The sequence below is a fragment of the Salvelinus alpinus genome, chromosome 22 (assembly GCF_045679555.1).
Source record: "Salvelinus alpinus chromosome 22, SLU_Salpinus.1, whole genome shotgun sequence".
In the NCBI taxonomy this organism is placed as follows: domain Eukaryota; kingdom Metazoa; phylum Chordata; class Actinopteri; order Salmoniformes; family Salmonidae; genus Salvelinus; species Salvelinus alpinus.
Window position 1 is genome coordinate 3,885,796 of NC_092107.1, and position 21,488 is coordinate 3,907,283.

The 21,488-nt window shown below is 39.1% G+C and overlaps 2 protein-coding genes across 4 annotated transcripts; both read left to right on the forward strand.

Annotated features, from left to right (window-relative positions):
- Positions 1 to 570: 570 nt before the first annotated feature.
- Positions 571 to 13,941, forward strand: itgae.2 (integrin, alpha E, tandem duplicate 2). The gene is made up of 31 exons (XM_071358670.1): positions 571 to 797; positions 905 to 1,007; positions 1,139 to 1,221; positions 1,338 to 1,411; positions 2,442 to 2,550; positions 2,709 to 2,810; positions 2,897 to 3,018; positions 3,157 to 3,305; positions 3,844 to 4,000; positions 4,137 to 4,272; positions 4,466 to 4,536; positions 4,711 to 4,837; positions 6,423 to 6,559; positions 6,722 to 6,859; positions 6,941 to 7,165; positions 7,296 to 7,435; positions 7,676 to 7,818; positions 7,939 to 8,090; positions 8,238 to 8,351; positions 8,461 to 8,534; positions 8,688 to 8,823; positions 8,960 to 9,055; positions 9,186 to 9,265; positions 9,386 to 9,466; positions 9,609 to 9,681; positions 11,889 to 11,990; positions 12,081 to 12,107; positions 12,322 to 12,408; positions 12,534 to 12,620; positions 12,767 to 12,877; positions 13,148 to 13,941. The coding sequence occupies exons 1-31, from the start codon at positions 770 to 772 to the stop codon at positions 13,199 to 13,201; spliced, it is 3,318 nt and encodes a 1,105-aa protein (XP_071214771.1). The 5' UTR covers positions 571 to 769; the 3' UTR covers positions 13,202 to 13,941.
- Positions 13,942 to 14,535: 594 nt separating this feature from the next.
- LOC139548814 (P2X purinoceptor 5-like) lies at positions 14,536 to 21,056 on the forward strand. Of its 3 annotated transcripts, none has more exons than XM_071358671.1 (13): positions 14,536 to 14,651; positions 14,875 to 15,046; positions 15,241 to 15,451; positions 17,069 to 17,140; positions 17,276 to 17,351; positions 17,454 to 17,550; positions 17,732 to 17,827; positions 18,068 to 18,209; positions 18,406 to 18,536; positions 18,634 to 18,727; positions 18,835 to 18,900; positions 19,192 to 19,277; positions 19,409 to 21,056. In XM_071358671.1, exons 2-13 carry the CDS (start codon positions 14,898 to 14,900, stop codon positions 19,476 to 19,478), a joined length of 1,290 nt encoding a protein of 429 aa, XP_071214772.1. In that variant the 5' UTR covers positions 14,536 to 14,651; positions 14,875 to 14,897; the 3' UTR covers positions 19,479 to 21,056. The 3 variants fall into 3 exon arrangements, with proteins under 3 accessions (XP_071214772.1, XP_071214773.1, XP_071214774.1); XM_071358672.1 differs by having other exon boundaries at positions 19,412 to 21,056; XM_071358673.1 differs by having other exon boundaries at positions 15,301 to 15,451.
- Positions 21,057 to 21,488: the final 432 nt, after the last annotated feature.

A 21,488-nucleotide genomic window follows, 5' to 3' on the forward strand; every position in this document is an offset into this window, starting at 1 on the left:
AGGGGGGTGGAGACAAGCACAGGGACAGGTGAAAAAGATCAGGGTGTGACACATACTATAATTGCTGCAACCTTGAAAGGCAGGCATCAACATGGCCGAATGAGAGGCTGTCAGCGATTTATAAAAATCACTTTCTACGTATACAAACTTTTTTTCTACAACTACAAATCACTTTCTGCGCGTGATAACTTTTTTCTACGACTACAAATTGCTTTCTACTCGTGACAACTTTTTGTTTTTTTCTTGTAGTCAAATCCCTGCCAAAAGTCAGGTGACCTAAGCGCTTCCAAATATGGAGTTGCAGGTTTGCCATATCTCTCCTAGGTACAAATCTTTATGACTCTCATTTTACTTACTTGGAAATGACCTGCATATCTACAGTTTTAAAAACATTCTAATGCAATATATCGATTTACAAATACAAATCAAAAGGTGTTTGTTAGTGGATAGTGATTTACATTTGTGGAAAGTGATTTACATTTGTGGATCGGTGATTTACATTTGTGGATTGCCACTTATTTGTACAGATCATGATACACGAACACAAAATGCATGCTGTGTGTTCACACTGTCTGTCTGACAGTGAGGTTGTGATGTCATCACCTCATAGCATTGAGCACACCAGAATAACTTTTTTCATGTGCAGTGTACGGAAGAGCATATATGAGAAGCTATCAAAAACATTTGACAGGTTACAAGCAAGTTACGATCAGACTGATTTGGTTTAAGCAGTTTATTTTTCTCAGACCTAACATGTTCCACTAGAAACATGATTCGAGAACACATTTTGCTGACTGGTATGTATTCTGTTTTTGAGCATTAGGCATTCATTTATTCAATTAATGTAAAGAGTGATAAAAGGTCTGTATTGTCACTTCAGACCTGACATCTCTTTGTTTTACAGTGATATGCACAGTAGCAGGCTTCAACATTTTCACAAAACCAGTAAAGTATTTTCCGAACGATGATAAACTATTTGGGCAAACTACTGTTCAGTCCAAAGCTGGGTAAGTCACTACGGCATCATCTGCTATATGTTATATCAAATTAATTTGTGTTCATGTCATATAGACCTACAGTACTGTATTACATCTAGATTATGTTCTCCTTATCCATGTTCTCTTATGTAATTCAACAGGGTATTGGTTACATCACCAAATTCTAGACCCCAGAAAGTATTCAGTTGTGGTCTGGAAAAATGCACAGAAGTCAATATCTCAGGTAAACTATGCCACTCTTGCTAATACAAATTTCAGAAGTAGGTTCAGTTATTCTAGTACATTTCAGGGCTTGTTTTTGTTAACCATATGCTGAATCCAAGTCAACTTGTTTTGTAGCCAATGCAGGTGAAGGACTCCGACCCATCGTGGCAGTGACCAACAGTTTGACTGGATCGATAGAGCGGCACATGGTATTTATTCTACAAAAGTTTTCTACATTCATAGAGATGTTTATTTAATATCTCTATCTCTATTTAACCTGCTGTGTTGCCTTTTATTGAGTCATTTAATTTGTCATTCACAATAAGTCACTCATGAAAGTGTCATGAATTTTTATGACATTTGTCCATGATTTGTACATGATGACACAGTATATTGGCTGTATAACAAATAGTTATAGTAGTTCAAGACAACTAAGAGCTGTGTTGTATTTCATTTATGTGTATAAATGAGATGGGGAGTGAGGAGTGAAGTATTAGAGGGGGGGTGGGCTGCAGGTCAGAGTGGGTGCCATGGGAACTTGTACATCAGTAAATCACATAAGAGTAGCAGCAGAATCGTTGCCTAGTCAATTGTCTCTCAGCAAAGCCACAGCTTCCTCCTCTGTAGGCGTCAGACGCTAGTAACGTCTGCCTTTCACATGACTTCACTTTCAGCATGAAAAATGGGTCCCACTCTTCCGTTAACACTTTTTCCGATGTAACTGATTATTTTCATCTACTGTTAGATTGTTTTTGCTAGATGGACTCACAGAGAAGGACCACATCTCTGGTCTAAAACAATACATATTTGTCTGTAAGTCTAGCATAGAAATGCTTCCTCAAACTCTGTTGATAAGATTATTGAGAGTGTACTCTGACTGTGTCTGCTGCAGATATTAGTCGTGTTCTCACCATTAAGTGTCACTGTGGTCACATTCAGACAGACACTTGCATGCACGCAGGCATCCACATCCGCTTTTTGAACACAAGGTGTAGGAAATACCATACACTGCCCTGGTACCTTACAGTGGCATCATATTTTTTATCTTCAAAGAAAGATGTTTGTCCAGCGAATTAAATCAAGTTCCAATCGTCTTTATCTTGGGCCCTATGTTGCCCCAGGAATTAAGAGGATTAAGTCAGTAAGCAAGTTATCTTGTACACTATCAAACTGATAGAGTTATCCTACTCAACAGTATGCCATGTGGCCTGATGACTTGCTCTGCTCTCCTCTCACCAGGTCTGCCAACAGGTCAGGAAGAAGAAGAACATGAATGAGGATCTTAATGCAAACTGTACACTCCTGTCTGGCCTTCTGAAGCATGAGGTGTATTATCCTGCCACGTTAGGTAGGCATTCCTATGATACTGAACCAATGGACACAGCTGTTAAAAAGTTAGATCTCAGATGAACATAGGGAAATGTAGACTATGGAAACACACTGTACATCCGCGCCATATATGGAGTGTAAAGTTAGTAACGAATGTCTACATTTTCTGAATTTAAGTTGTAGATCAACTGGAAAGAAACATCTCCATCAATAACAACAATAACAACAACAACAATAACAACAACAACAACAACAGTGATGAGGATGATGAGAAGGATGGTGGGTCTACATTTATTACAAATGCAGGGAAGTGATGTTCATGTTTGTTTTTTTGTTCATGTACAATATCGCTGTTTTGTTTTTAGATCCTGGGACTGAGATTGCATTTGTACTTGATGGATCTGGTAGCATTGAAAGCGAAGACTTTAAAAGGGCAAAAGATTTCATCACAACTGTGATGAAACATGTTTGGGAGAAATGTTTCAATGTAAGTATTGATCAACATTAATGCACACTTCAAAAAAAGATTTGGCCATAAAACTGTGCTTTCTCTTGAATTGGCATTAAATAAAATGAATGATAATGCTTTATTGTGATAACAAAATAAATTGTTTTTTCTTTTTAGTGTGAATTTGCTGTTGTTCAGTATGGATCGAAAATCAGAACTGAACTGTCATTGAATGAGAAAGATGGGCCAAAAGCTATTGAAACGGTCAAAAACATTGAACAGATCGAAAACGCCACAATAACTGCTTCAGCTATTATCTATACAATGTAAGTACCATACTATTATCTATACAATGTAAGTACCATACTATTACCTATACAATGTAAGTACCATACTATTACCTATACAATGTAAGTACCATACTATTACCTATACAATGTAAGTACCATACTATTACCTATACAATGTAAGTACCATACTATTATCTATACAATGTAAGTACCATACTATTATCTATACAATGTAAGTACCATACTATTATCTATACAATGTAAGTACCATACTATTATCTATACAATGTAAGTACCATACTATTATCTATACAATGTAAGTACCATACTATTATCTATACAATGTAAGTACCATACTATTACCTATACAATGTAAGTACCATACTATTATCTATACAATGCAAGTACCATACTATTATCTATACAATGTAAGTGCCATATTATTATCTATACAATGCAATTACCATACTATTATCTATACAATGCAAGTACCATACTATAGGCCCATATTTTATATCATTTAGATTGCAAATATCATTACATTGTTGAGATTTGATTACATTTGTATTTTCAGTGAACATGTTTTTGTTCCTGAGAATGGGTCTAAAGAGGACTCCAAGAAAATCATTATAGTGGTGTCAGATGGAGCAATATCCCATTGGGATAAGAAACATTTGGAAAAAGCAAAGAACTTGCTTGAAAGAGAAAATATCACCAGATTTGCTATTGGGGTGAGTTTTCTCATTTGTGTATCTTTTAATCCATCTTTCTGGCTAAAGTAACAGGTTTAATCGATTCAATGAAAAAGTTAGCTCATATTCTGGTATGTCAAGACGTAGATTTTCGCTGTACATTTATGAATCACAGGTTGGTACTGAAACCAAAATAGATGAGATGAAGATTATTAGCAACAGTGAGAGTAACCTGTTCTTGGTTGGTGACTATAAAGCCTTGGAGGGCATCCTCTCCAAGCTAGAGACCAGTATCATCAAAGGAATTGAAGGTAACACTAAAAGGCTGTAATTATCAGTGTAACCTTTACATTGTGTCCAATTATCGTCATATACTGTATGTGTGACAGGCACTGACAGACACTGACACACTGTAAGGTGCAATTTGCATCCTACTCCATTAGATATATTATTTCTGACTCACTTTATAACAAAATGTTTGTGTTGCTCCGATTTATGAACCAGGAATCAAGCAGGGGGATGGCTTCCAATTTCAACTCGCCGAGGCTGGATTCAGTAATCACATTGCACTAGATGTAAGTTGTTTGGTTTTCAACTTTTCTTTTTACACACTGGTTTTCTAGTTGGTTTAAGGCCAAAGTCTGCAGTCTAACCATATATGAGATGCAGTTTGAGGATCATAATAGTATCTCTATCCACTCTCTATTTTTTATTGGCTTCTGGCTATAACATCCTTTCCCTCTTCCTAGGGGTCCTTACTGTTCGGCGCTGTGGGGGCCAATGACTGGAGTGGAGGAGTGATCTTAAAACACCCCAAGGAGAATAAGGTCACCTTCTTAAATGGGTCATCCTCAGAGCCAAGGTTCTCCTACTTAGGTAAGTTTAATTTGTCCACGACAGATTATGGGACATGCCGTTTCACACACAAAGTTTCTGAAGGTTTTTGTTTTGTATTCCTCATCCTCATCCCGAGGCCATAACGGAAGGTCAGAGCTGCCAACTCTCACGCATTGGCCATGAGACACACAAATTTGTCCCTCTTCTCACGCCACACCTCTTATATCTAAAATATTGAAAACTACTGCATTTATTTTTCAAATTAGTCCATTAGATAGTCAGCGTGTTACGTTTTCAACTGTGCTCCAAATCGTTTTGAAATCAGAGAATCTGCGCCTGCAATTTAACATCACAAGCAGAACCTCTATCATTGTCCTGTCTTGCCACAGCAGGAGAGAACGTTCTTCGCTGAGTTTATAAACAGTAAAAAGAGCAGCATGCTAGCGCTGTTTTATGAACAATGTTACTCCTGTCCCTATTGCAGAATGCAGCCTTTTGACAGCATGCACTAAAGTCGATTTAATCCTCACTAGTCCCCAGTATGTTTGGTAGGGTGACCTGATTTGTAACTCTGAAAATCATTTTGACAAACAGATTTTGAACCCAAAAGTGTAAGTTTGATTCTAGAGGGGGGACGATACATAATGATTTGGTTAGGGTGTAGGGACAGATTTATGTAATCTAACAGGAACACAACTGTTATTCCCCACACTCATTTTATTATTCCACTTCTTCCAAATTTTGAAAGTGTAATCACATATTTGAAATCTGATATGCCTACTTGTATTTTTGCAGCCATTCATGGACAGTTTTGAATAGTCATAAAAATGAGCATGGGATATTAAATGCTCCAGGTATCAAATATAATTTTTTACATTTTAGTGTTGTGCAGATGCTAGGCAGAAATGGTGAGGGGACTCTCAAAGCACCATATTTTGTCTATGTAAAGAAAGATGATGGCAAGGATCTACAACTAGTAGGCATAAACCACGTGAACATTTATATTCATTAGATTTTCCTTGAAGGTTGGGTGATTTTGCGAAATTAGCCCTATTTTAAAGTGAGAGTTGACTCAATCATAATTTGGTTACCCACTGCCATCAACCATTAATATTAACATTTCCTGTGCAGAGCCTTGGTGTAGTGAAAACACTCCCCAGCACGTGTCACATACAACTTTCCACCTGAGGACAGAGATCAGTCCCTGCTTCCAAGCTTCCCACTCTTTCTAGAATTTGTCTATCTCATTTCATTATCATCTGAATAAAGTGTCAAACCACCTAAAAAATATTAGCATACTTTAAATGTAATCCCCCAAAAATCTAAAAGTAACAAAGTCGTCGAATTTGGAGTGTTCATTTAATGTTCAAAGCATCCTGAATACACCTGACCTGTGGTTTTTATTGAAAGAAAATCCACCCTAGTCAGAGGCATAAGCCATGTCAAAATTGCAGGAACTTAGCTATAAAACAGTACAATGTTCCTGGGGGAGGACTCTGTGCCCTTTCTTGGGGTTGTGCCAAGGGGCAATGAAATTCACATAGCATATCTCACTCCAAGCTTTCTTCAAAAGTTGGCAGTCCTTCTTGAATGTATTCTGTTAACTTCTGTCTGTGTGTCCCAGGTTACAGTGTTGTGTCTGCCATGGGCCCCTCAGGGACTCTGTATATCTCAGGGGCCCCTCGTCACAGCCTGACTGGTGGGGTCTTTGTCTTTATTGCAACTTCACACAAACTGCAGGAAATACTACTGGGTGACCAGGTAGGTCTATGTGTATAACAGATATATTGTGAAATCCAAGAAATCTAAGAAATCAACTTGGAGAGGTATCCATCTTTGGTTCCACTGTTAATAGCACACAATCTGATGCTTACTGCCATCATGTGGAGGTTACAAATAATAACCCAAATCTCCACTCTACAGGTGGGATCTTACTTTGGCTCTGTGCTATGTGCCCTGGACTTTGACGGGGACACTAAGACAGACTACCTGCTTGTAGGAGCACCATACTTCCACAAGAGAGGAGAGGAGGGCAGAGTGATCATCTTCAAGCTAAACCAGGTCAGTAGAAATGCACTCATAAAATTGTATTTCGGTGCTCATAACTGTACTTTTCTGATGGTTGTGAGGGTTGTGTCCCAGGCCCAGGGTAAGTTTGATAAGGAGTCCTGGGAGTGGCATGGGCTGGACAGCTACATATATGCCAGATTCGGTTCGGCCATCTCTTCTGTTGGAGACCTGGACGGAAACGGATACAATGACGTGGCAGTTGGAGCTCCTCTGGAGGAAGATGAGATATGTGGCTGTTCTGGAAGCATCTATATCTATAACGGAGTCCAAGAAGGACTTCAGAGGGACCACTCTCAGGTGATTTAGTAGAAGTCTAGCTTGCTGACAAAGAGCCTCTTGCTATGATCCTGATGCCTGCAGTGAAAGGACTTTATACAGAACCCAAACATAACATCACACATAGTGTTGTTCTTGTTCTTACTTCTAGAGAATTAAAGCTGCAGAGTTTGAGATGAAACTCCGCCACTTTGGCCAGTCTGTGAGTGCATTCTCTGACAAAAAAAGTGCTGACGGGAGGAGACAGCTTTACATCAGTATCGGGAGCCAAGGCACTGTCACTGTCCTGAAGTGAGTATAGACAGCAGGAATATATGTCCAGGAAGCCCTGTACTGTATATGTCCACCACAGATGTGAATACTGTTTAATTTAGTAGAATGCTCTTTTTAAAAAAAGTGCTACCTAGAACCCCTAAGGGTACTTCGGCTGTCCCCGTATGAATCGCTTTACGGTTCTAGGTAGCAGCTTGTTTAAAGAGTGTATGCGCTGTTCATTTACTGAATAATCTCAAAACTCTGAATTTCTACCAGAACAATCCCTGTCATCGTGTTTAAACCCAAGCTGACCATGAAGCCTAACACCATCCCCACATCCGCACAGACAAACTCAAAAACCAAGATGGAGCACGTCACCCTGGCCATCTGCTTCCAAGCACAAAGAGGAAATATTGGCCGTATGTACAGTACAGTTCTCATCACCCATCGTCTCAGTTGATATAAACTAGAAAATGTGGATGTATTTGCTGAGAACTACTGAATCACTTATTGTGTTCCATGATTTGCTTGTTTTTTAGCTGGTGAAGAACTTCCCATATCTTACAACATAGATCTGGATGCAGGGCAAAACAAAAAGCGCCTGTCTTTTGAGGACAAAGCAAATGGGGAAGGCATCTTCATTATACTTTATGATACAAACTGCCTTACCCCCATCAAACTGTTTTTTACGGTAGGTTTCTGAGGTGTCTACATCCATTACAAATATTATCTTTAAATCTCTATTTTAAAGTATGAACAGTCTCCAGTAAGACTTACTGATGAAACTTAATCACACGAGAGAGAGGGATAGACACATGTCGTTTTTTCTCTCTTTCAGGGTTGCTATGACTGCTTCTCACCGATAGAGATCAAGCTAAACTTCAAGTTGAATACCACTGAACCACCTCTCCGCATTCTGGATTTCTGTACTCCCACAGAGTTCACAGAAAAAGTGAGCATTTGGTAGCCTACTCAACAAAGTTGTGAAAAACTGTTCAAGAGTAATTTTTTATTATAATAATTATTATGCTATCGTATGTGCTGTCAATTGAAATCTTCAGATTCAATTTGAGAAGGAGTGTGAGGTGAAAGACAAATGCAGGGAAAACATATCCCTATCTGATTCAAGGCTGAGGTAAATTAGTTTTCAATCACAATGCCATTATTTTTCTATATCGTGTCTTCTCCTGTCTACAAACATCTTTAACAAGGTGGAAATAATAAGTAATTGATTTTATACCCAAACAGATGATTTATTGTCCTTTTCATCCTGTCATTTGTGTAACAGCAAGAATATGGTCATAATCGGAACGACCCAGAACTTGATGATTGACTTTAATCTGACCAACGTTGGGGATAGTGCCTACATGACAACACTTGTTCTGGCATATCCCAACATGCTCCTTTTTAACAAGTTCACAATGGTAATTTCTCCTCACTGAAACAAAAATCAATTTGTTGAGTCCTTAGAACAAGATTTGAGGTTGGAAATATTAGGTCAGCTTTCTTGCATTGACTGACAAAGGAGTCAGCAACTGACTGACTATTGTTCATTCACAGAAAATGGAAGGGTCTGTTTGTGAGAACCAAGTTAAAGAGAATATTTCTTATTTGAAGTGTCGTCTCTTACATCCAGTCTTCAAGAAAAATACCCAGGTACCGATACCCACCATGACTTCACTAATACAGCCTAGTGGCATTGCTCAAGCTAAATGTCTCCCATCAAATCGAAATGTCCTTTTTCTCTGACCTGTCAACATGTTTCTTTTTTATTTTGATACCCTAGGTACATTTCTCCATCTCCTGGCAGCTTGTGAACAAGAAATCAGAGATGCGAGAGGCTGAGATCACAGCAAACCTAACATGGTTTGAAACTTTCCATACCGATACTTCTTAAATGATCTTCGGTTTGAGTAAAAATTTAGCATTTTACTATTTTATTTCAATGAAGTTGTCTACATTTGTCCTTCCTATCATTGTTTTTAGTGAGAATGGTGGCACCCAGGTTTTGGATTTTAAGACGTACCACTTTGGAATAAAGAATGCTTTAAAGATCCAACTGACTGGGTGAGTTAAGACGGAAAGATAGTAAGAGAGGGATGATTTCAATGCAAAGAATGTCTTTATAAATCCTACTTAATGCTGTTGAATGCTTGATTTCAATTCCCTTCAATTCATCTTTATTTTTCTGCTACCTTGTTGTTTACAGGGAGGCCACACCGAACATTGTAAAATTCACGGACCAAACCATTGAGAAGTTAGACCTGACATTTAAGTTTCAGGTATGCTTGCTATGTTTTTCCGCATGTTTTCATCTTTCTATAATGTGTTCAAATCAAATTAAATTGATTTATAAAGCCCTTTTTACATCAGCCGATGTCACAAAGTGCTATACAGAAACCCAGCCTAAAACCCCAAAGAGCAAGCAATGCGTGTGTAGAAGCAGAGTGGCTAGGAAAAACTCCCTAGAAAGGCAGGAACCTAGGAAGAAACCTAGAGAGGAACAAGGCTCTGAGGGGTGGCCAGTCCTCTTCTGGCTGAGATTTATAAGAGTACATGGCCATTAAGGCCAGATCGTTCTTCAAGATGTTCAAACGTTCATAGATGACCAGCAGGGTCAAATAATAATCACAGTGGTTGTAGAGGGTGCAATAGGTCAGCACCTCAGGAGTAAATGTCAGTTGGATTTTCACAGCCAAGCAATGAGAGATCGAGAGAGAGGTCAAGAGAGAGGTCAAGGTCGAGTCAATCAGTCAGTATGGGACAAGACAAAAACGTACGGTGAACAGGTCAGGGTTCCATAGCCGCAGGCAGAATAGTTCAAACTGGAGCAGCAGCATGACCAGGTGGACTGGGGACAGCCAGGAGTCATCAGGCCAGGTAGTCCTGAGGCATGGTCATAGGACTCAGGTCCTCTGGGAGAGGAGGGAGAGAGAGAATTAGAGGGAGCATACTTAAATTCACACAGGACACCAGATAAGACAGGAGAATTACACCAGATATAACAGACTGACTCTAGCCCCCCGGCACATAGACTATTGCTGCATAGATAATGGAGGCTGAGATGGGGGAGGGTGCAACCAGGCAGGATATAACCATACCCATTTTGCCAAAGCACATCCACCACACCACTAGAGTGATATCAACAGACCACCAACTTACTGAATATAGCCCACAAAGATCTCCTCCACCGCACAAGCTTGAGGGGGCGCAAAACCGGACAGGAAGATCACGTCAGTGACTCAACCCACTCAAGTGACGCACCCCTCCTAGGGACGGCATAGAAGAGCACTAGAAAGCCAGTGACTTAGCCTCCGTAATAGGGTTAGAGACAGAGAATCCCAGTGGAGAGAGGGGAACCGGCAAGGCAGAGACAGCAAGGGCGGTTCATCCACCAAGTGCCTTGCCATTCACCTTCGCACCCCTGGGCCAGACTATACTCAATCATAGGACCTACTGAAGAGATGAGTCTTCAGTAAAGACTTAAAATGTTGAGACCGATTCTCCATCTCTCACATGGATTGGCAGACCATTCTATAAAAATGGAGCTCTATAGGAGAAAGCTGTGCCTCCAGCTGTTTGCTTAGAAATTCTAGGGACAATAAGGAGGCCTACGTCTTGTGACCGTAGCGTGCGTGTAGGTATGTACGACAGGACCAAATCGGAAACATAGGTAGGAGCAAGTACATGTAATGCTTTGTAGGTTTACAGTAAAACCTTGAAATCAGCCCTAGCCTTAACAGGAAGCCAGTGTAGAGAGGCTAGAACTGGAGTAATATGTACACATATGTTGGTTCTAGTCAAGATTCTAGCAGCCGTGTTTAGCACTAACTGAAGTTTATTTAGTGCTTTATCGGGGTAGCCGGAGAGTAGAGCATTGCAGTAGTCTAATATAGAAGTGACAAAAGCATGACAAAAGCATGTTTGCGTCTTTAATGTGCTTGCTGAAAGCAAGACCACTCTAGAATTGTACGTACATATTACTATTCCGCCCACTCTAGTGCTTAAACCACCTATAAGCTATCGAGACCAAACAAACTTTAGAATGTCCAGACTGTTCCAACTTAACTCAAATAATTGTTTATGCTATTTATACCTATGTACCATAACCACATTTGCATAAATTAGCATAAATCATCATGAATATGGTGTCAACCACAAGAACACAGTGACACTTCAAATGCTACTGCTCGTTAACCATTTCAAATAAAAACATAAAAAACTAACATTTTCAAAACGTTATAAACGATAACAATTCAAATTAGATCAAATTAGCATAAAATAACCCACCAACAACAATAGTAACTGTTGAACAGTTCAAGCTAGAGACACCAAACCAACTTTCACATGTTCAGGCTGCCCTATCCTATCAATCAAATGATCCTTCAAGACAAGCTAGCAAGCACACACATTTTCTTCAGGAAATGTACTTTTTGAGTTCTATAATGTGTATGTTTGCATCTTTCTACAAATATTTTCTCCCTTCCAGCTTCACGGTGAGAACGAACACAATGCAACTATACGCGTTAACATTACAATAACAGTACAGGCACGTTACACCACAATTACAATCAAGAGTATTACACCTAAGGTATGTTAAAAACATCCAGACATTTCTATTGTTCTAATATTTGGTACCCAGTATTCGGTCCCTGACATAATCATTTGGTTTGGATTCCAGGGGAGATGTGGAAATCCAGAAGTAAAAGTGAGTTCCATCCTTTCTCATTACACCTATAATATAAAATGATTCATGAAATCAAAATATTATGCAGCATATTTGTCTTAATTTGTCAGCAAGAAATGACAAATAAGAAATATATTAGCCAAAATAACTTATATCTACAATGGTTAAATGTCACTATTTTGACATAATGAGAACATGTTGCCTTTTGAGTAGTAAATATGTGTTCTTCCTCCAGGCCTCCGGGGAGTGTCTCATTCGGTGTTCAGTGACAGATGTACAGGAAATCACGGTTGAGGCTGAGGCTTCAATCAGCAAAGTTTTGGTTGGTAGATGCACCTTTATTGACTTCCTCTGCAATATAGAGATGAAGATCCTTACACATTTTATGATTTTTATGGTCAAAATGCTTTGTTGTGACCATCCATCATCAATCATCAATCATTACAGGGTAAATCTGAGAAGATTACAGCTAAAGCCACTCTGGGATTTGATGAAGACCGATTCGAAGCACTGGAATTGAAATCGATGGAATCAGTGGGTTAAACGTTCAATAATAGAGATGTCAGATTTAAATAATTGAATAGAATAGTTGAAAATGTGTATTTATTAATTTACATACAATATTGGAAAAGTTTAACGATCTTGTTCTGTCTGCTCTGCTTTGTGGTTCTGCTTCCTAGGTGGAGGTGATGATTATCAAACTGGCAGTGGAGAAATCATTGCCCGTCATCATCGGAGGCTCCATTGGAGGTTTTCTATTTCTAGCGATAATCATTGTCGTACTCGTTAAGGTAATAATGAGTGTTTTTGATGTTTTTGTACATCGAATACATGTTCAACTACTTTAGATTGGGCTTGATTGAGCATACATGAACCAATAAAATAATCGTAGAAGAGCAAACCCTGCCAATCTGGCACTCAAGACAGGCTAAATCAAACACTAAAACTACTTGAAAGATTTCAATTTAAACCCAGGTCTGACTGCCTTGTGTGTACAGTACATTATTTCGGTTAAAGTATCAAGGCATCACTATTCTAATCTTTCCTTTTCGTACTTGCAGTGTGGCTTTTTCAAACGACGCCATCAAAAGGATATAGCAATGGATGCTGAGTGATGCTCTGTCACTGGTAAGATTAGTGCTAAATGCTAAATTAGCCTTTTGAAAGCTGGAGCCTTGTGTAACTTGGGGAATTTTCCAACTGCACGCTGGATCTACATGGTGTTCCACTGAACTTTAGCCTTAGCAGCCAAAATGCACATAAGAAATTTGCATTGTTGAGTGATTTAATGAGAACCTTGAAATATGATAAAGCCATGTGATCCAAGAGACGCTTTGTTTTGAGTATTTTTTTGTATTTCTTTAGTATTGTACATTCATACATATTCAGATAATTGACTGTGATGACTGTGTTTTAAAATATTTTATATGGTACGGTTTTATACAAAATATTACTCAATTAGAATATAGCACACTTTTTAAAAGTGACTCATGTTTGTATTATGAGAACTTTGAAATATGACAAAGCCACATGATTGATGAGCCACTTTGTTTTGAATTTGTTAATTATTTTGTTACGTATTGCATATTTCTACATATGGAGATAATTGACTTACACTGTGATGTCTGTGTTTTTAAAGTATTCTATACGGTAAGGTTTCCTATAAAATATTACACATATTTCTACTATACATTTATGTTTACCTTGGTGTAAATTGCCTCAACGTTTTTGTTTTAAAATGTTTGCTCTAAAGAACTAATTAAAAATATTATCTTGAAAGCAAAACATGATTTTCCTGTTATAAATCTCAACATGCTTTGTAAAAAGGTTAAATAAAGTCTCAGCTGCTGTTAAAGTGTATTTTTTTATTTTGCGATTGATGAGTGAGAACATAGAGCAAGGCTTTTCTTCACTATATTAAAAACGGAAATAATAACCTAGACCTGTGACCTTGTGGTGAAGTTACATACTTCAAACTTTTTACATTTTGCAAACTGTTGACAGCTTTGACATCTTCGCCTCGGATTGAAACCCACACATAGGCCTACTGATCTGTTATTCACATCTTACTTACTCATGTTTCCCCTCCATGTCATCGCCAGTAAAACCAGTAACAAAAGCATCCCTGCCTTTCAAAACGTGGGTCTCATGCAAAAGCAGAAATCATTTACATTCTATTGTGTACTGTTGTTTTGTACAGAACATCATAGGATGTGGGAAAATGTTGCATCAACTTGCACCTGTGACCTGCAGATGCACATCTACATCCTGTGATTTGTTCTAAGTCTGCCACACATTTCTTGTAAATCACTCTGCTCTACAGTGTGCTGTTAATCCCTCCCCCTATTGGACAACTGGTTGTCAACTGAATGCTTTTTGTTGTTAATATATGCACAAACTGTCTCTTCAGAAGATTTAAAATCCATGCCCCTTGAAACTCATTGGCTGAATTGAAATATGACCTAGGGAAACAATGTCATCATTACATTGTTATTCGTATAAAAGCTGATGGGTAGAGACAAGATTTGAACTTGAATCCAGATTTCAATAATCTCGTAGACCAGGGTAAGAAACTAAACTATGATCTCATTTACTAATATTTTTTAATGCGAGTTTGAATGTATATATTGAATATAATGAGTGTTACACTAGCACACTGAAATTACGCTGAAATCAACAGAACGTTTGCCAAAGTAGTTTATTTGCTCTGGTCAAGTACTGGACTGTGATGGCTTCTGTGGGTTCAACGGTTGTAGAGGATGTATAACCAACTGACTGTTGTCTTCAGATTTACAGTATCTTCACCGTGGGATGGCTTCCAATAGCTGGAAAAGCAAAGTTCTTTTGAATGTGCTTTCCTATCTTGACTACAAGACAGGAAAATTCATCATTGTAGGAAGCAAGAGAGTCGGCAGTTTGTACAGAGTTATACAATTATCCATCATTGGATACCTTGTTGGGTAAGGGTCTCAACAAATACCTTTCCACATTTTCAAGATATATGCCCTTATAACAGTCTAAAGGCATATGAAATGTTATTGATGAAATACATTCTAGTCCATCTATTTGTAGTTCACAGAAACTTAACATGTAAAAATATATTGCAACCGATATTTTAAACCCCTGTCAGACAGTAACCTCTACTTTTTCCAAGTTTTAAGCAGATTATCCCCATTGAGATAGCTACAGTATATTGTCCTCCTGGTCTACACAGGTATGTATTCCTGAGCAAGAAGTCCTACCAGACCAAAGAGGAATCTATCCAGAGTGCTGTAATGACCAAACTGAAGGGAGTGGCGGTCACCAACACATCAGAGTCCGGACGGATGGTGTGGGGACCTGTGGACTATGTCATTCCACCTCAGGTCAGACTAACCACAATCCCCTTTAAGTAATTTGATGTTAATGTTAGAAGTAAGATCTATCTCATCCACTGTGCCTGACTGCTAGAATAAATATCATTTTAAACGGAATGTTGATTGGTGTATCAGACCGTATACCACGGGTATGACAAAAAATATATATTTTTACTGTTCTAATTACATTGGTAACCAGTTTATGATTGCAATAAGGCACCTCAGAGGGGGTTTGTGTTATATGGCCAATATACCACGGCTAGTGGCCTTATCCAGGCATTCCGCTTTGTGTCGTGCATAAGAACAGCCCTTAGCCGTGGTATATTGGCCATATACCACAACTCCGCGGGCCTTATTGCTTAAATATAATAAAGGCTGAGGCTGCGGTTCTGAATGTAACCATCCTGTTGCGTCCCCGTCCCTCGCCCCCAGAAGGCTCATCGTCAGAGCAAAAAATTGCTTTCACATTTGTAGAATGTGTTTCTGTGCCTTTGCACACACATTTTTGTGGTAACCCTCCCTTCACATTTCTCACTGTCAGTCATGAATAGTGAAATGTCCATGCAGCATCTCAGTCAATTTCATGGGAATATGCATTTAGATCTTCTTGATATAAAGGTATGAAGCTTCAGATTTTTAGCTATCGTGATGAGGCTTCCAGAAAATGTGTAACTGGAGCCACTGTGTAGAACAAAAAGGAGATAAAGGACAGCCCTGTTTAACTGGTTTAATTAACATGGTATTATTGATAAGCATCAGTCTGGGATGCTTTTGAAAAAGATATTGGTCAAGGTAAATGTATATAATATGTACTGTATAAGCTGGAAGTAGAAGCCTAAGTGTCGTTGTCCATTAGTTTACTCAAATTAGGGGAGGGGTGGTAGGGTTAGGGGAAAATAATAAAGGAAAACATATACACTACCGTTCAAAAGTTTGGGTCAGTTAGAAATGCCCTTGTTTTTGAAAGAAAAGCTAATTTTTTGTCCATTAAAATAACATCAAATTGATCAGAAATACAGTGTAGACATTGTTAATGTTGTAAATGACTATTGTAGCTGGAAACATTAAGATTTTCTACATTGTAGAATAATAGTGAAGACATAAAAACTATGAAATAACACATATGGAATCATGTAGTAACCAAAAAAGTGTTAAACAAATCAAAATATATCTGAGATTCTACAAAGTAACCACCTTTTGTCTTGATGACAGCTTTGCACAGTCTTGGCATTTGCTCAACCAGCTTCACCTGGAATGCTTTTCCAACAGTCTTGAAGGAGTTCCCACATATGCTGAGCACTTGTTGGCTGCTTTTCCTTCACTCTGCGTTCCAACTCATCCCAAACCATCTCAAACCCCCCCAAAAAACTTGAATGAGTAGGTGTGTCCAAACTTTTGACTGGTACTGTATAGTATATTTACAAAACAATAAGGGGGATTGGAAATGATGCAGACAATTACATTGATGGAAGCGACAATCTATCTGCAATATTAAAGCTGATTGAATGCAATGTATTGACTTATGTGTCACGTCTCGTGATGCACATCTTTCTGCAAATGCGTGCCACACTTACGCTTATCAGTTGATATCAGGCTGGTTTAACACCCCTTTATTTTTTCCTATAGGGGGAAGCAGTTTTTTTCATTGTTACCAATTTTATAGAGACCCCAAACCAGAAGTTGGGCAACTGTGCTGAGGTAAGGAAATTCCCTTTTATTTATTTATGTTGTCACCTTTAATCACCCTTTTAAAACGGCAATATACTCTGTATTTGGTCCGTATTTGGTCTGTATTTGTTAAACCATACTAGTTTGTGTGGTATTGTTTCACAGAGCCCCAATGTGCCAGATGGCCACTGTAAGGGAGATGAAGACTGTGCAGAGGGAGAGTTGGTGGTAGCTGGCCATGGTAGGAATCTTTGAAAACTCAAATTGAATTCAAACAAATTGAAACGAGAAATTACATATACTGTCTCCTCACAAACATACTGTGAAATATAATTTTCTGTAGGAGTTAGGACAGGCCGCTGCTTGAGAGACAATGGGAAATCCAATGGTACATGTGAGATATATAGCTGGTGCCCCGTTGAGAGAAGATGCCAACCACAGTAAGTGCACTCACACACTTTCACTTTCGTAGCCACAAACACACACACATACATACACACTCATAAACACACATGCATGAACACACACAACCACATACACACACACACAGGCACATACATGCACACACACGCATGAGCATGTGTCCGCAGTAGTAATCTTCCTTCCCTTTTAATCCTTCAGGGATAGACATAAATACAAGAATATGTTAAGAGAAGCTGAAAACTTCACCATCTACATAAAAAATGTCATCCGATTTCCCAAATTCAGTTTCTCAAAGTAAGTTGTCTATATTAACATTATATTAAAATCTATATTATATTAACATCTATATTAACATCTATATTAAAAATTGACAGGCAGATGGTTTTCTGCCAGAGTTTTCTTTTAATGTTTAAATGTATAAACTGGAGCTGGAGTCTTTTAATCTGTTAATATTACGTATTTCAGAAAGTGTTTGCTGTCTGCATTTTGATAAATAAAAACTTTGAACTTTGAAATGTTTCACCCAATTATCAGGGCCAACGTTCAGGACACGGCTGATAAATTCCATCTGAAGAAATGTCGCTACGATGAGGCTCTTGAACCCTACTGCCCCATATTCCGTCTGGGAGACATTGTTAACCAGACTGGACACAGCTTTCAGGACATGGTTTTGAAGGTCAGTTTTCACAATTTCAAAGTTTATTTGTTGTTGTTATTGATGATGATGTTGATGACGATGATGTTTTCAATTACCTTAAGCAGTTAAATGGACACTCTGTATGATGTCCATACCATCAAAGAGTAAGCCACCATCAAAATACATAAATAATGTAAATAATATAGCATTTTGCTATCAATTCTCTCCCCCCCAGGGTGGTTTAATTGGAATTCTGATTGGGTGGGAGTGTGACCTTGACAGAGATCCCTCAGAGTGCCAGCCACGGTACAACTTTACTCGCATTGACGTTAATGTGTCCAGAGAGTCCTCAGGATTCAACTTCAGGTGACACACACACACACACACACACAAGAGGTTGACACATAATATTTAATTTGAAGTCATACTTTAATCTTCCACATCTTTGGTACTCTCATAACAGGCATGCTCGCTATTTTAAAACTGAGTCTGGAGAAAGCTACCGAACACATTTCAAAGTGTTTGGTATACGCATCAACATTATGGTGCATGGGAAGGTATGAGAAATATGTATTATTCAATGGCTTTTTAGGATAAATGCATCTATTTTGTTTCCTGATGTTTTGATTCCCTTATTGTTACTTCCTTCTATTTTCTACTACAGGCTGGAAAGTTCTGTATCATCCCCACCATTATCCATATAGGCTCAGGACTAGCTTGTATTGGTGGTGTAAGTATTATTTTTTAAAGATTACATTTGTATAGGCTATACTTATGGACTTCAGTACAGCCGAGGAGGCTGGTGGGAGGAGCTATAGGAGGACGGGCTCATTGTAATGGTTGTAATGGAATAAATTGAATGGTATCTGTTTCATTTATTCCATTCAACACATTACAATGAGCCCGTCTTCCTATAGCTCCTCCCACCAGCCTCCTCTGCAATACAGGTATATACTATATTCTGTATATTTTATTATATAAGATTATATTATATTTGTTAATGGATCTCATTTTGTTGTAGGGGGCCTGGTTCTGTGACTGGATTCTTCTCTACCTGATGAAAAATAGGGAGTTCTATAAGGACTGGAAGTTTGAAAATGTGAAGAAGTACGGCATTTACAATAAATATTTGTCTGAGTTTCAAGACATTTGGAAATATTTTTTTCTGGTAATGGAGATTAAGAGAGACTCTTGTTTTAAAATGTAATGTTATTTTTCACTCTCCCATTTTACCGTAGCAGTACTACAGAGGATATAAAACAAACCCCAGAAGAGCAGCAGCTCACTGACCCATCGCCTGAGGATTAACACCATGGCAGCAGCTCACTGACCCATCGCCTGAGGATTAACACCATGGCAGCAGCTCACTGACCCATCGCCTGAGGTTTAACACCATGGCAGCAGCTCTCTGACCCATCGCCTGAGGATTAACACCATGGCAGCAGCTCACTGACCCATCGCCTGAGGTTTAACACCATGGCAGCCGCTCACTGACCCATCACCTGAGGTTTAGCACCATGACAGCCGCTCACTGACCTATCACCTGAGGTTTAACACCATGCCAGCAGCTCTCTGACCCATCACCTGAGGTTTAACACCATGGCAGCAGCTCACTGACCTATCACCTGAGGTTTAACACCATGCCAGCAGCTCTCTGACCTATCACCTGAGGTTTAACACCATGGCAGCAGCTCACTGACCTATCACCTGAGGTTTAACACCATGCCAGCAGCTCTCTGACCTATCACCTGAGGTTTAACACCATGGCAGCAGCTCTCTGACCTATCACCTGAGGTTTAACACCATGGCAGCCGCTCACTGACCCATCACCTGAGGTTTAGCACCATGACAGCCGCTCACTGACCTATCACCTGAGGTTTAACACCATGCCAGCAGCTCTCTGACCCATCACCTGAGGTTTAACACCATGGCAGCAGCTCACTGACCTATCACCTGAGGTTTAACACCATGCCAGCAGCTCTCTGACCTATCACCTGAGGTTTAACACCATGGCAGCAGCTCACTGACCTATCACCTGAGGTTTAACACCATGCCAGCAGCTCTCTGACCTATCACCTGAGGTTTAACACCATGGCAGCAGCTCACTGACCTATCACCTGAGGTTTAACACCATGCCAGCAGCTCTCTGACCTATCACCTGAGGTTTAACACCATGGCAGCAGCTCACTGACCTATCACCTGAGGTTTAACACCATGGCAGCAGCTCACTGACCGTCTTATTTTCAATGACGGCCTAGGAACAGTGGGTTAACTGCCTTGTTCAGGGGCAGAACGACAGATTTGTACCTTGTCAGCTCGGGATTCAATCTTGCAACCTCTTGCAAAGTACATCAAACACATGGTTTGATGCCATTCCATTTGCTCTGTTCCAGCCATTATTATGACTTGTCCTCCCCTCACCAGCTTCCACTGATCTATAGGCATCTGCTATATGTTTCACCGGGACTGTAAACAGCGAGGCGCACGTCCAAAAGTGGGCCGTATCTCCTTAAAACCGGATGTTTCTGGGTTCCTTCGACCTCGCTGAAAGTGCCAACTCCTTATGGAATTAAACTCGACCTCATGCGTGACAGCATATAGGCTTCCTCTGTAGAACTATTCTTGTGTTATTCACTGATGGATAGTTTGTTTTACCATTGTTTGTTTTATCACTGAATATTGTGTGATTTAGCATACATAGTTTGCAATTTTTTGTATAATCTACAGTTTACATCTACAGTTAATCTATGTTTTACTTTTGTCCTACTTTCAAGTTACAACTGAAGTCTTCATGGCCATGTATGATTTCATTTAATTTCAAAATTGTTAATTTGTTGTTTGAATATTTCATAATTTTTTACTAATAAAAATATTTGTTTCATTTAAGCACATGTATTACTCTTAAATGTAATCTTCATTTGTTAATTGTGGTTTTGAATAATGGGACTAATGACAAAAACCACATTCACTGCCGTTGGCAGACATATAGGCCCACGTGAATCGGGCAAATGTATGGTTCTGGGGGCAGATCAGTTGGTCATATCAGAGTTGGTTAGGGCAATATAAGGGTTTAGTACAATATCTATGGCAACACATACATAAAAAGGTACAGTATAGAACACCATAAAGTATCATATGCTAATGAACTTGACGGTTTTGCAACGGATGCTTGCTCTATCTATCTAGAATCAAGATTGTCACGCAAAATGACGCTGGAGAGACGAAGCAGGTACGGGGAGTAACATTTAATAAATGACGGACATATAACGAGACAAGCACAGCGTCAGCAAACAAAAACTTAGACAAGAAACAATCAAT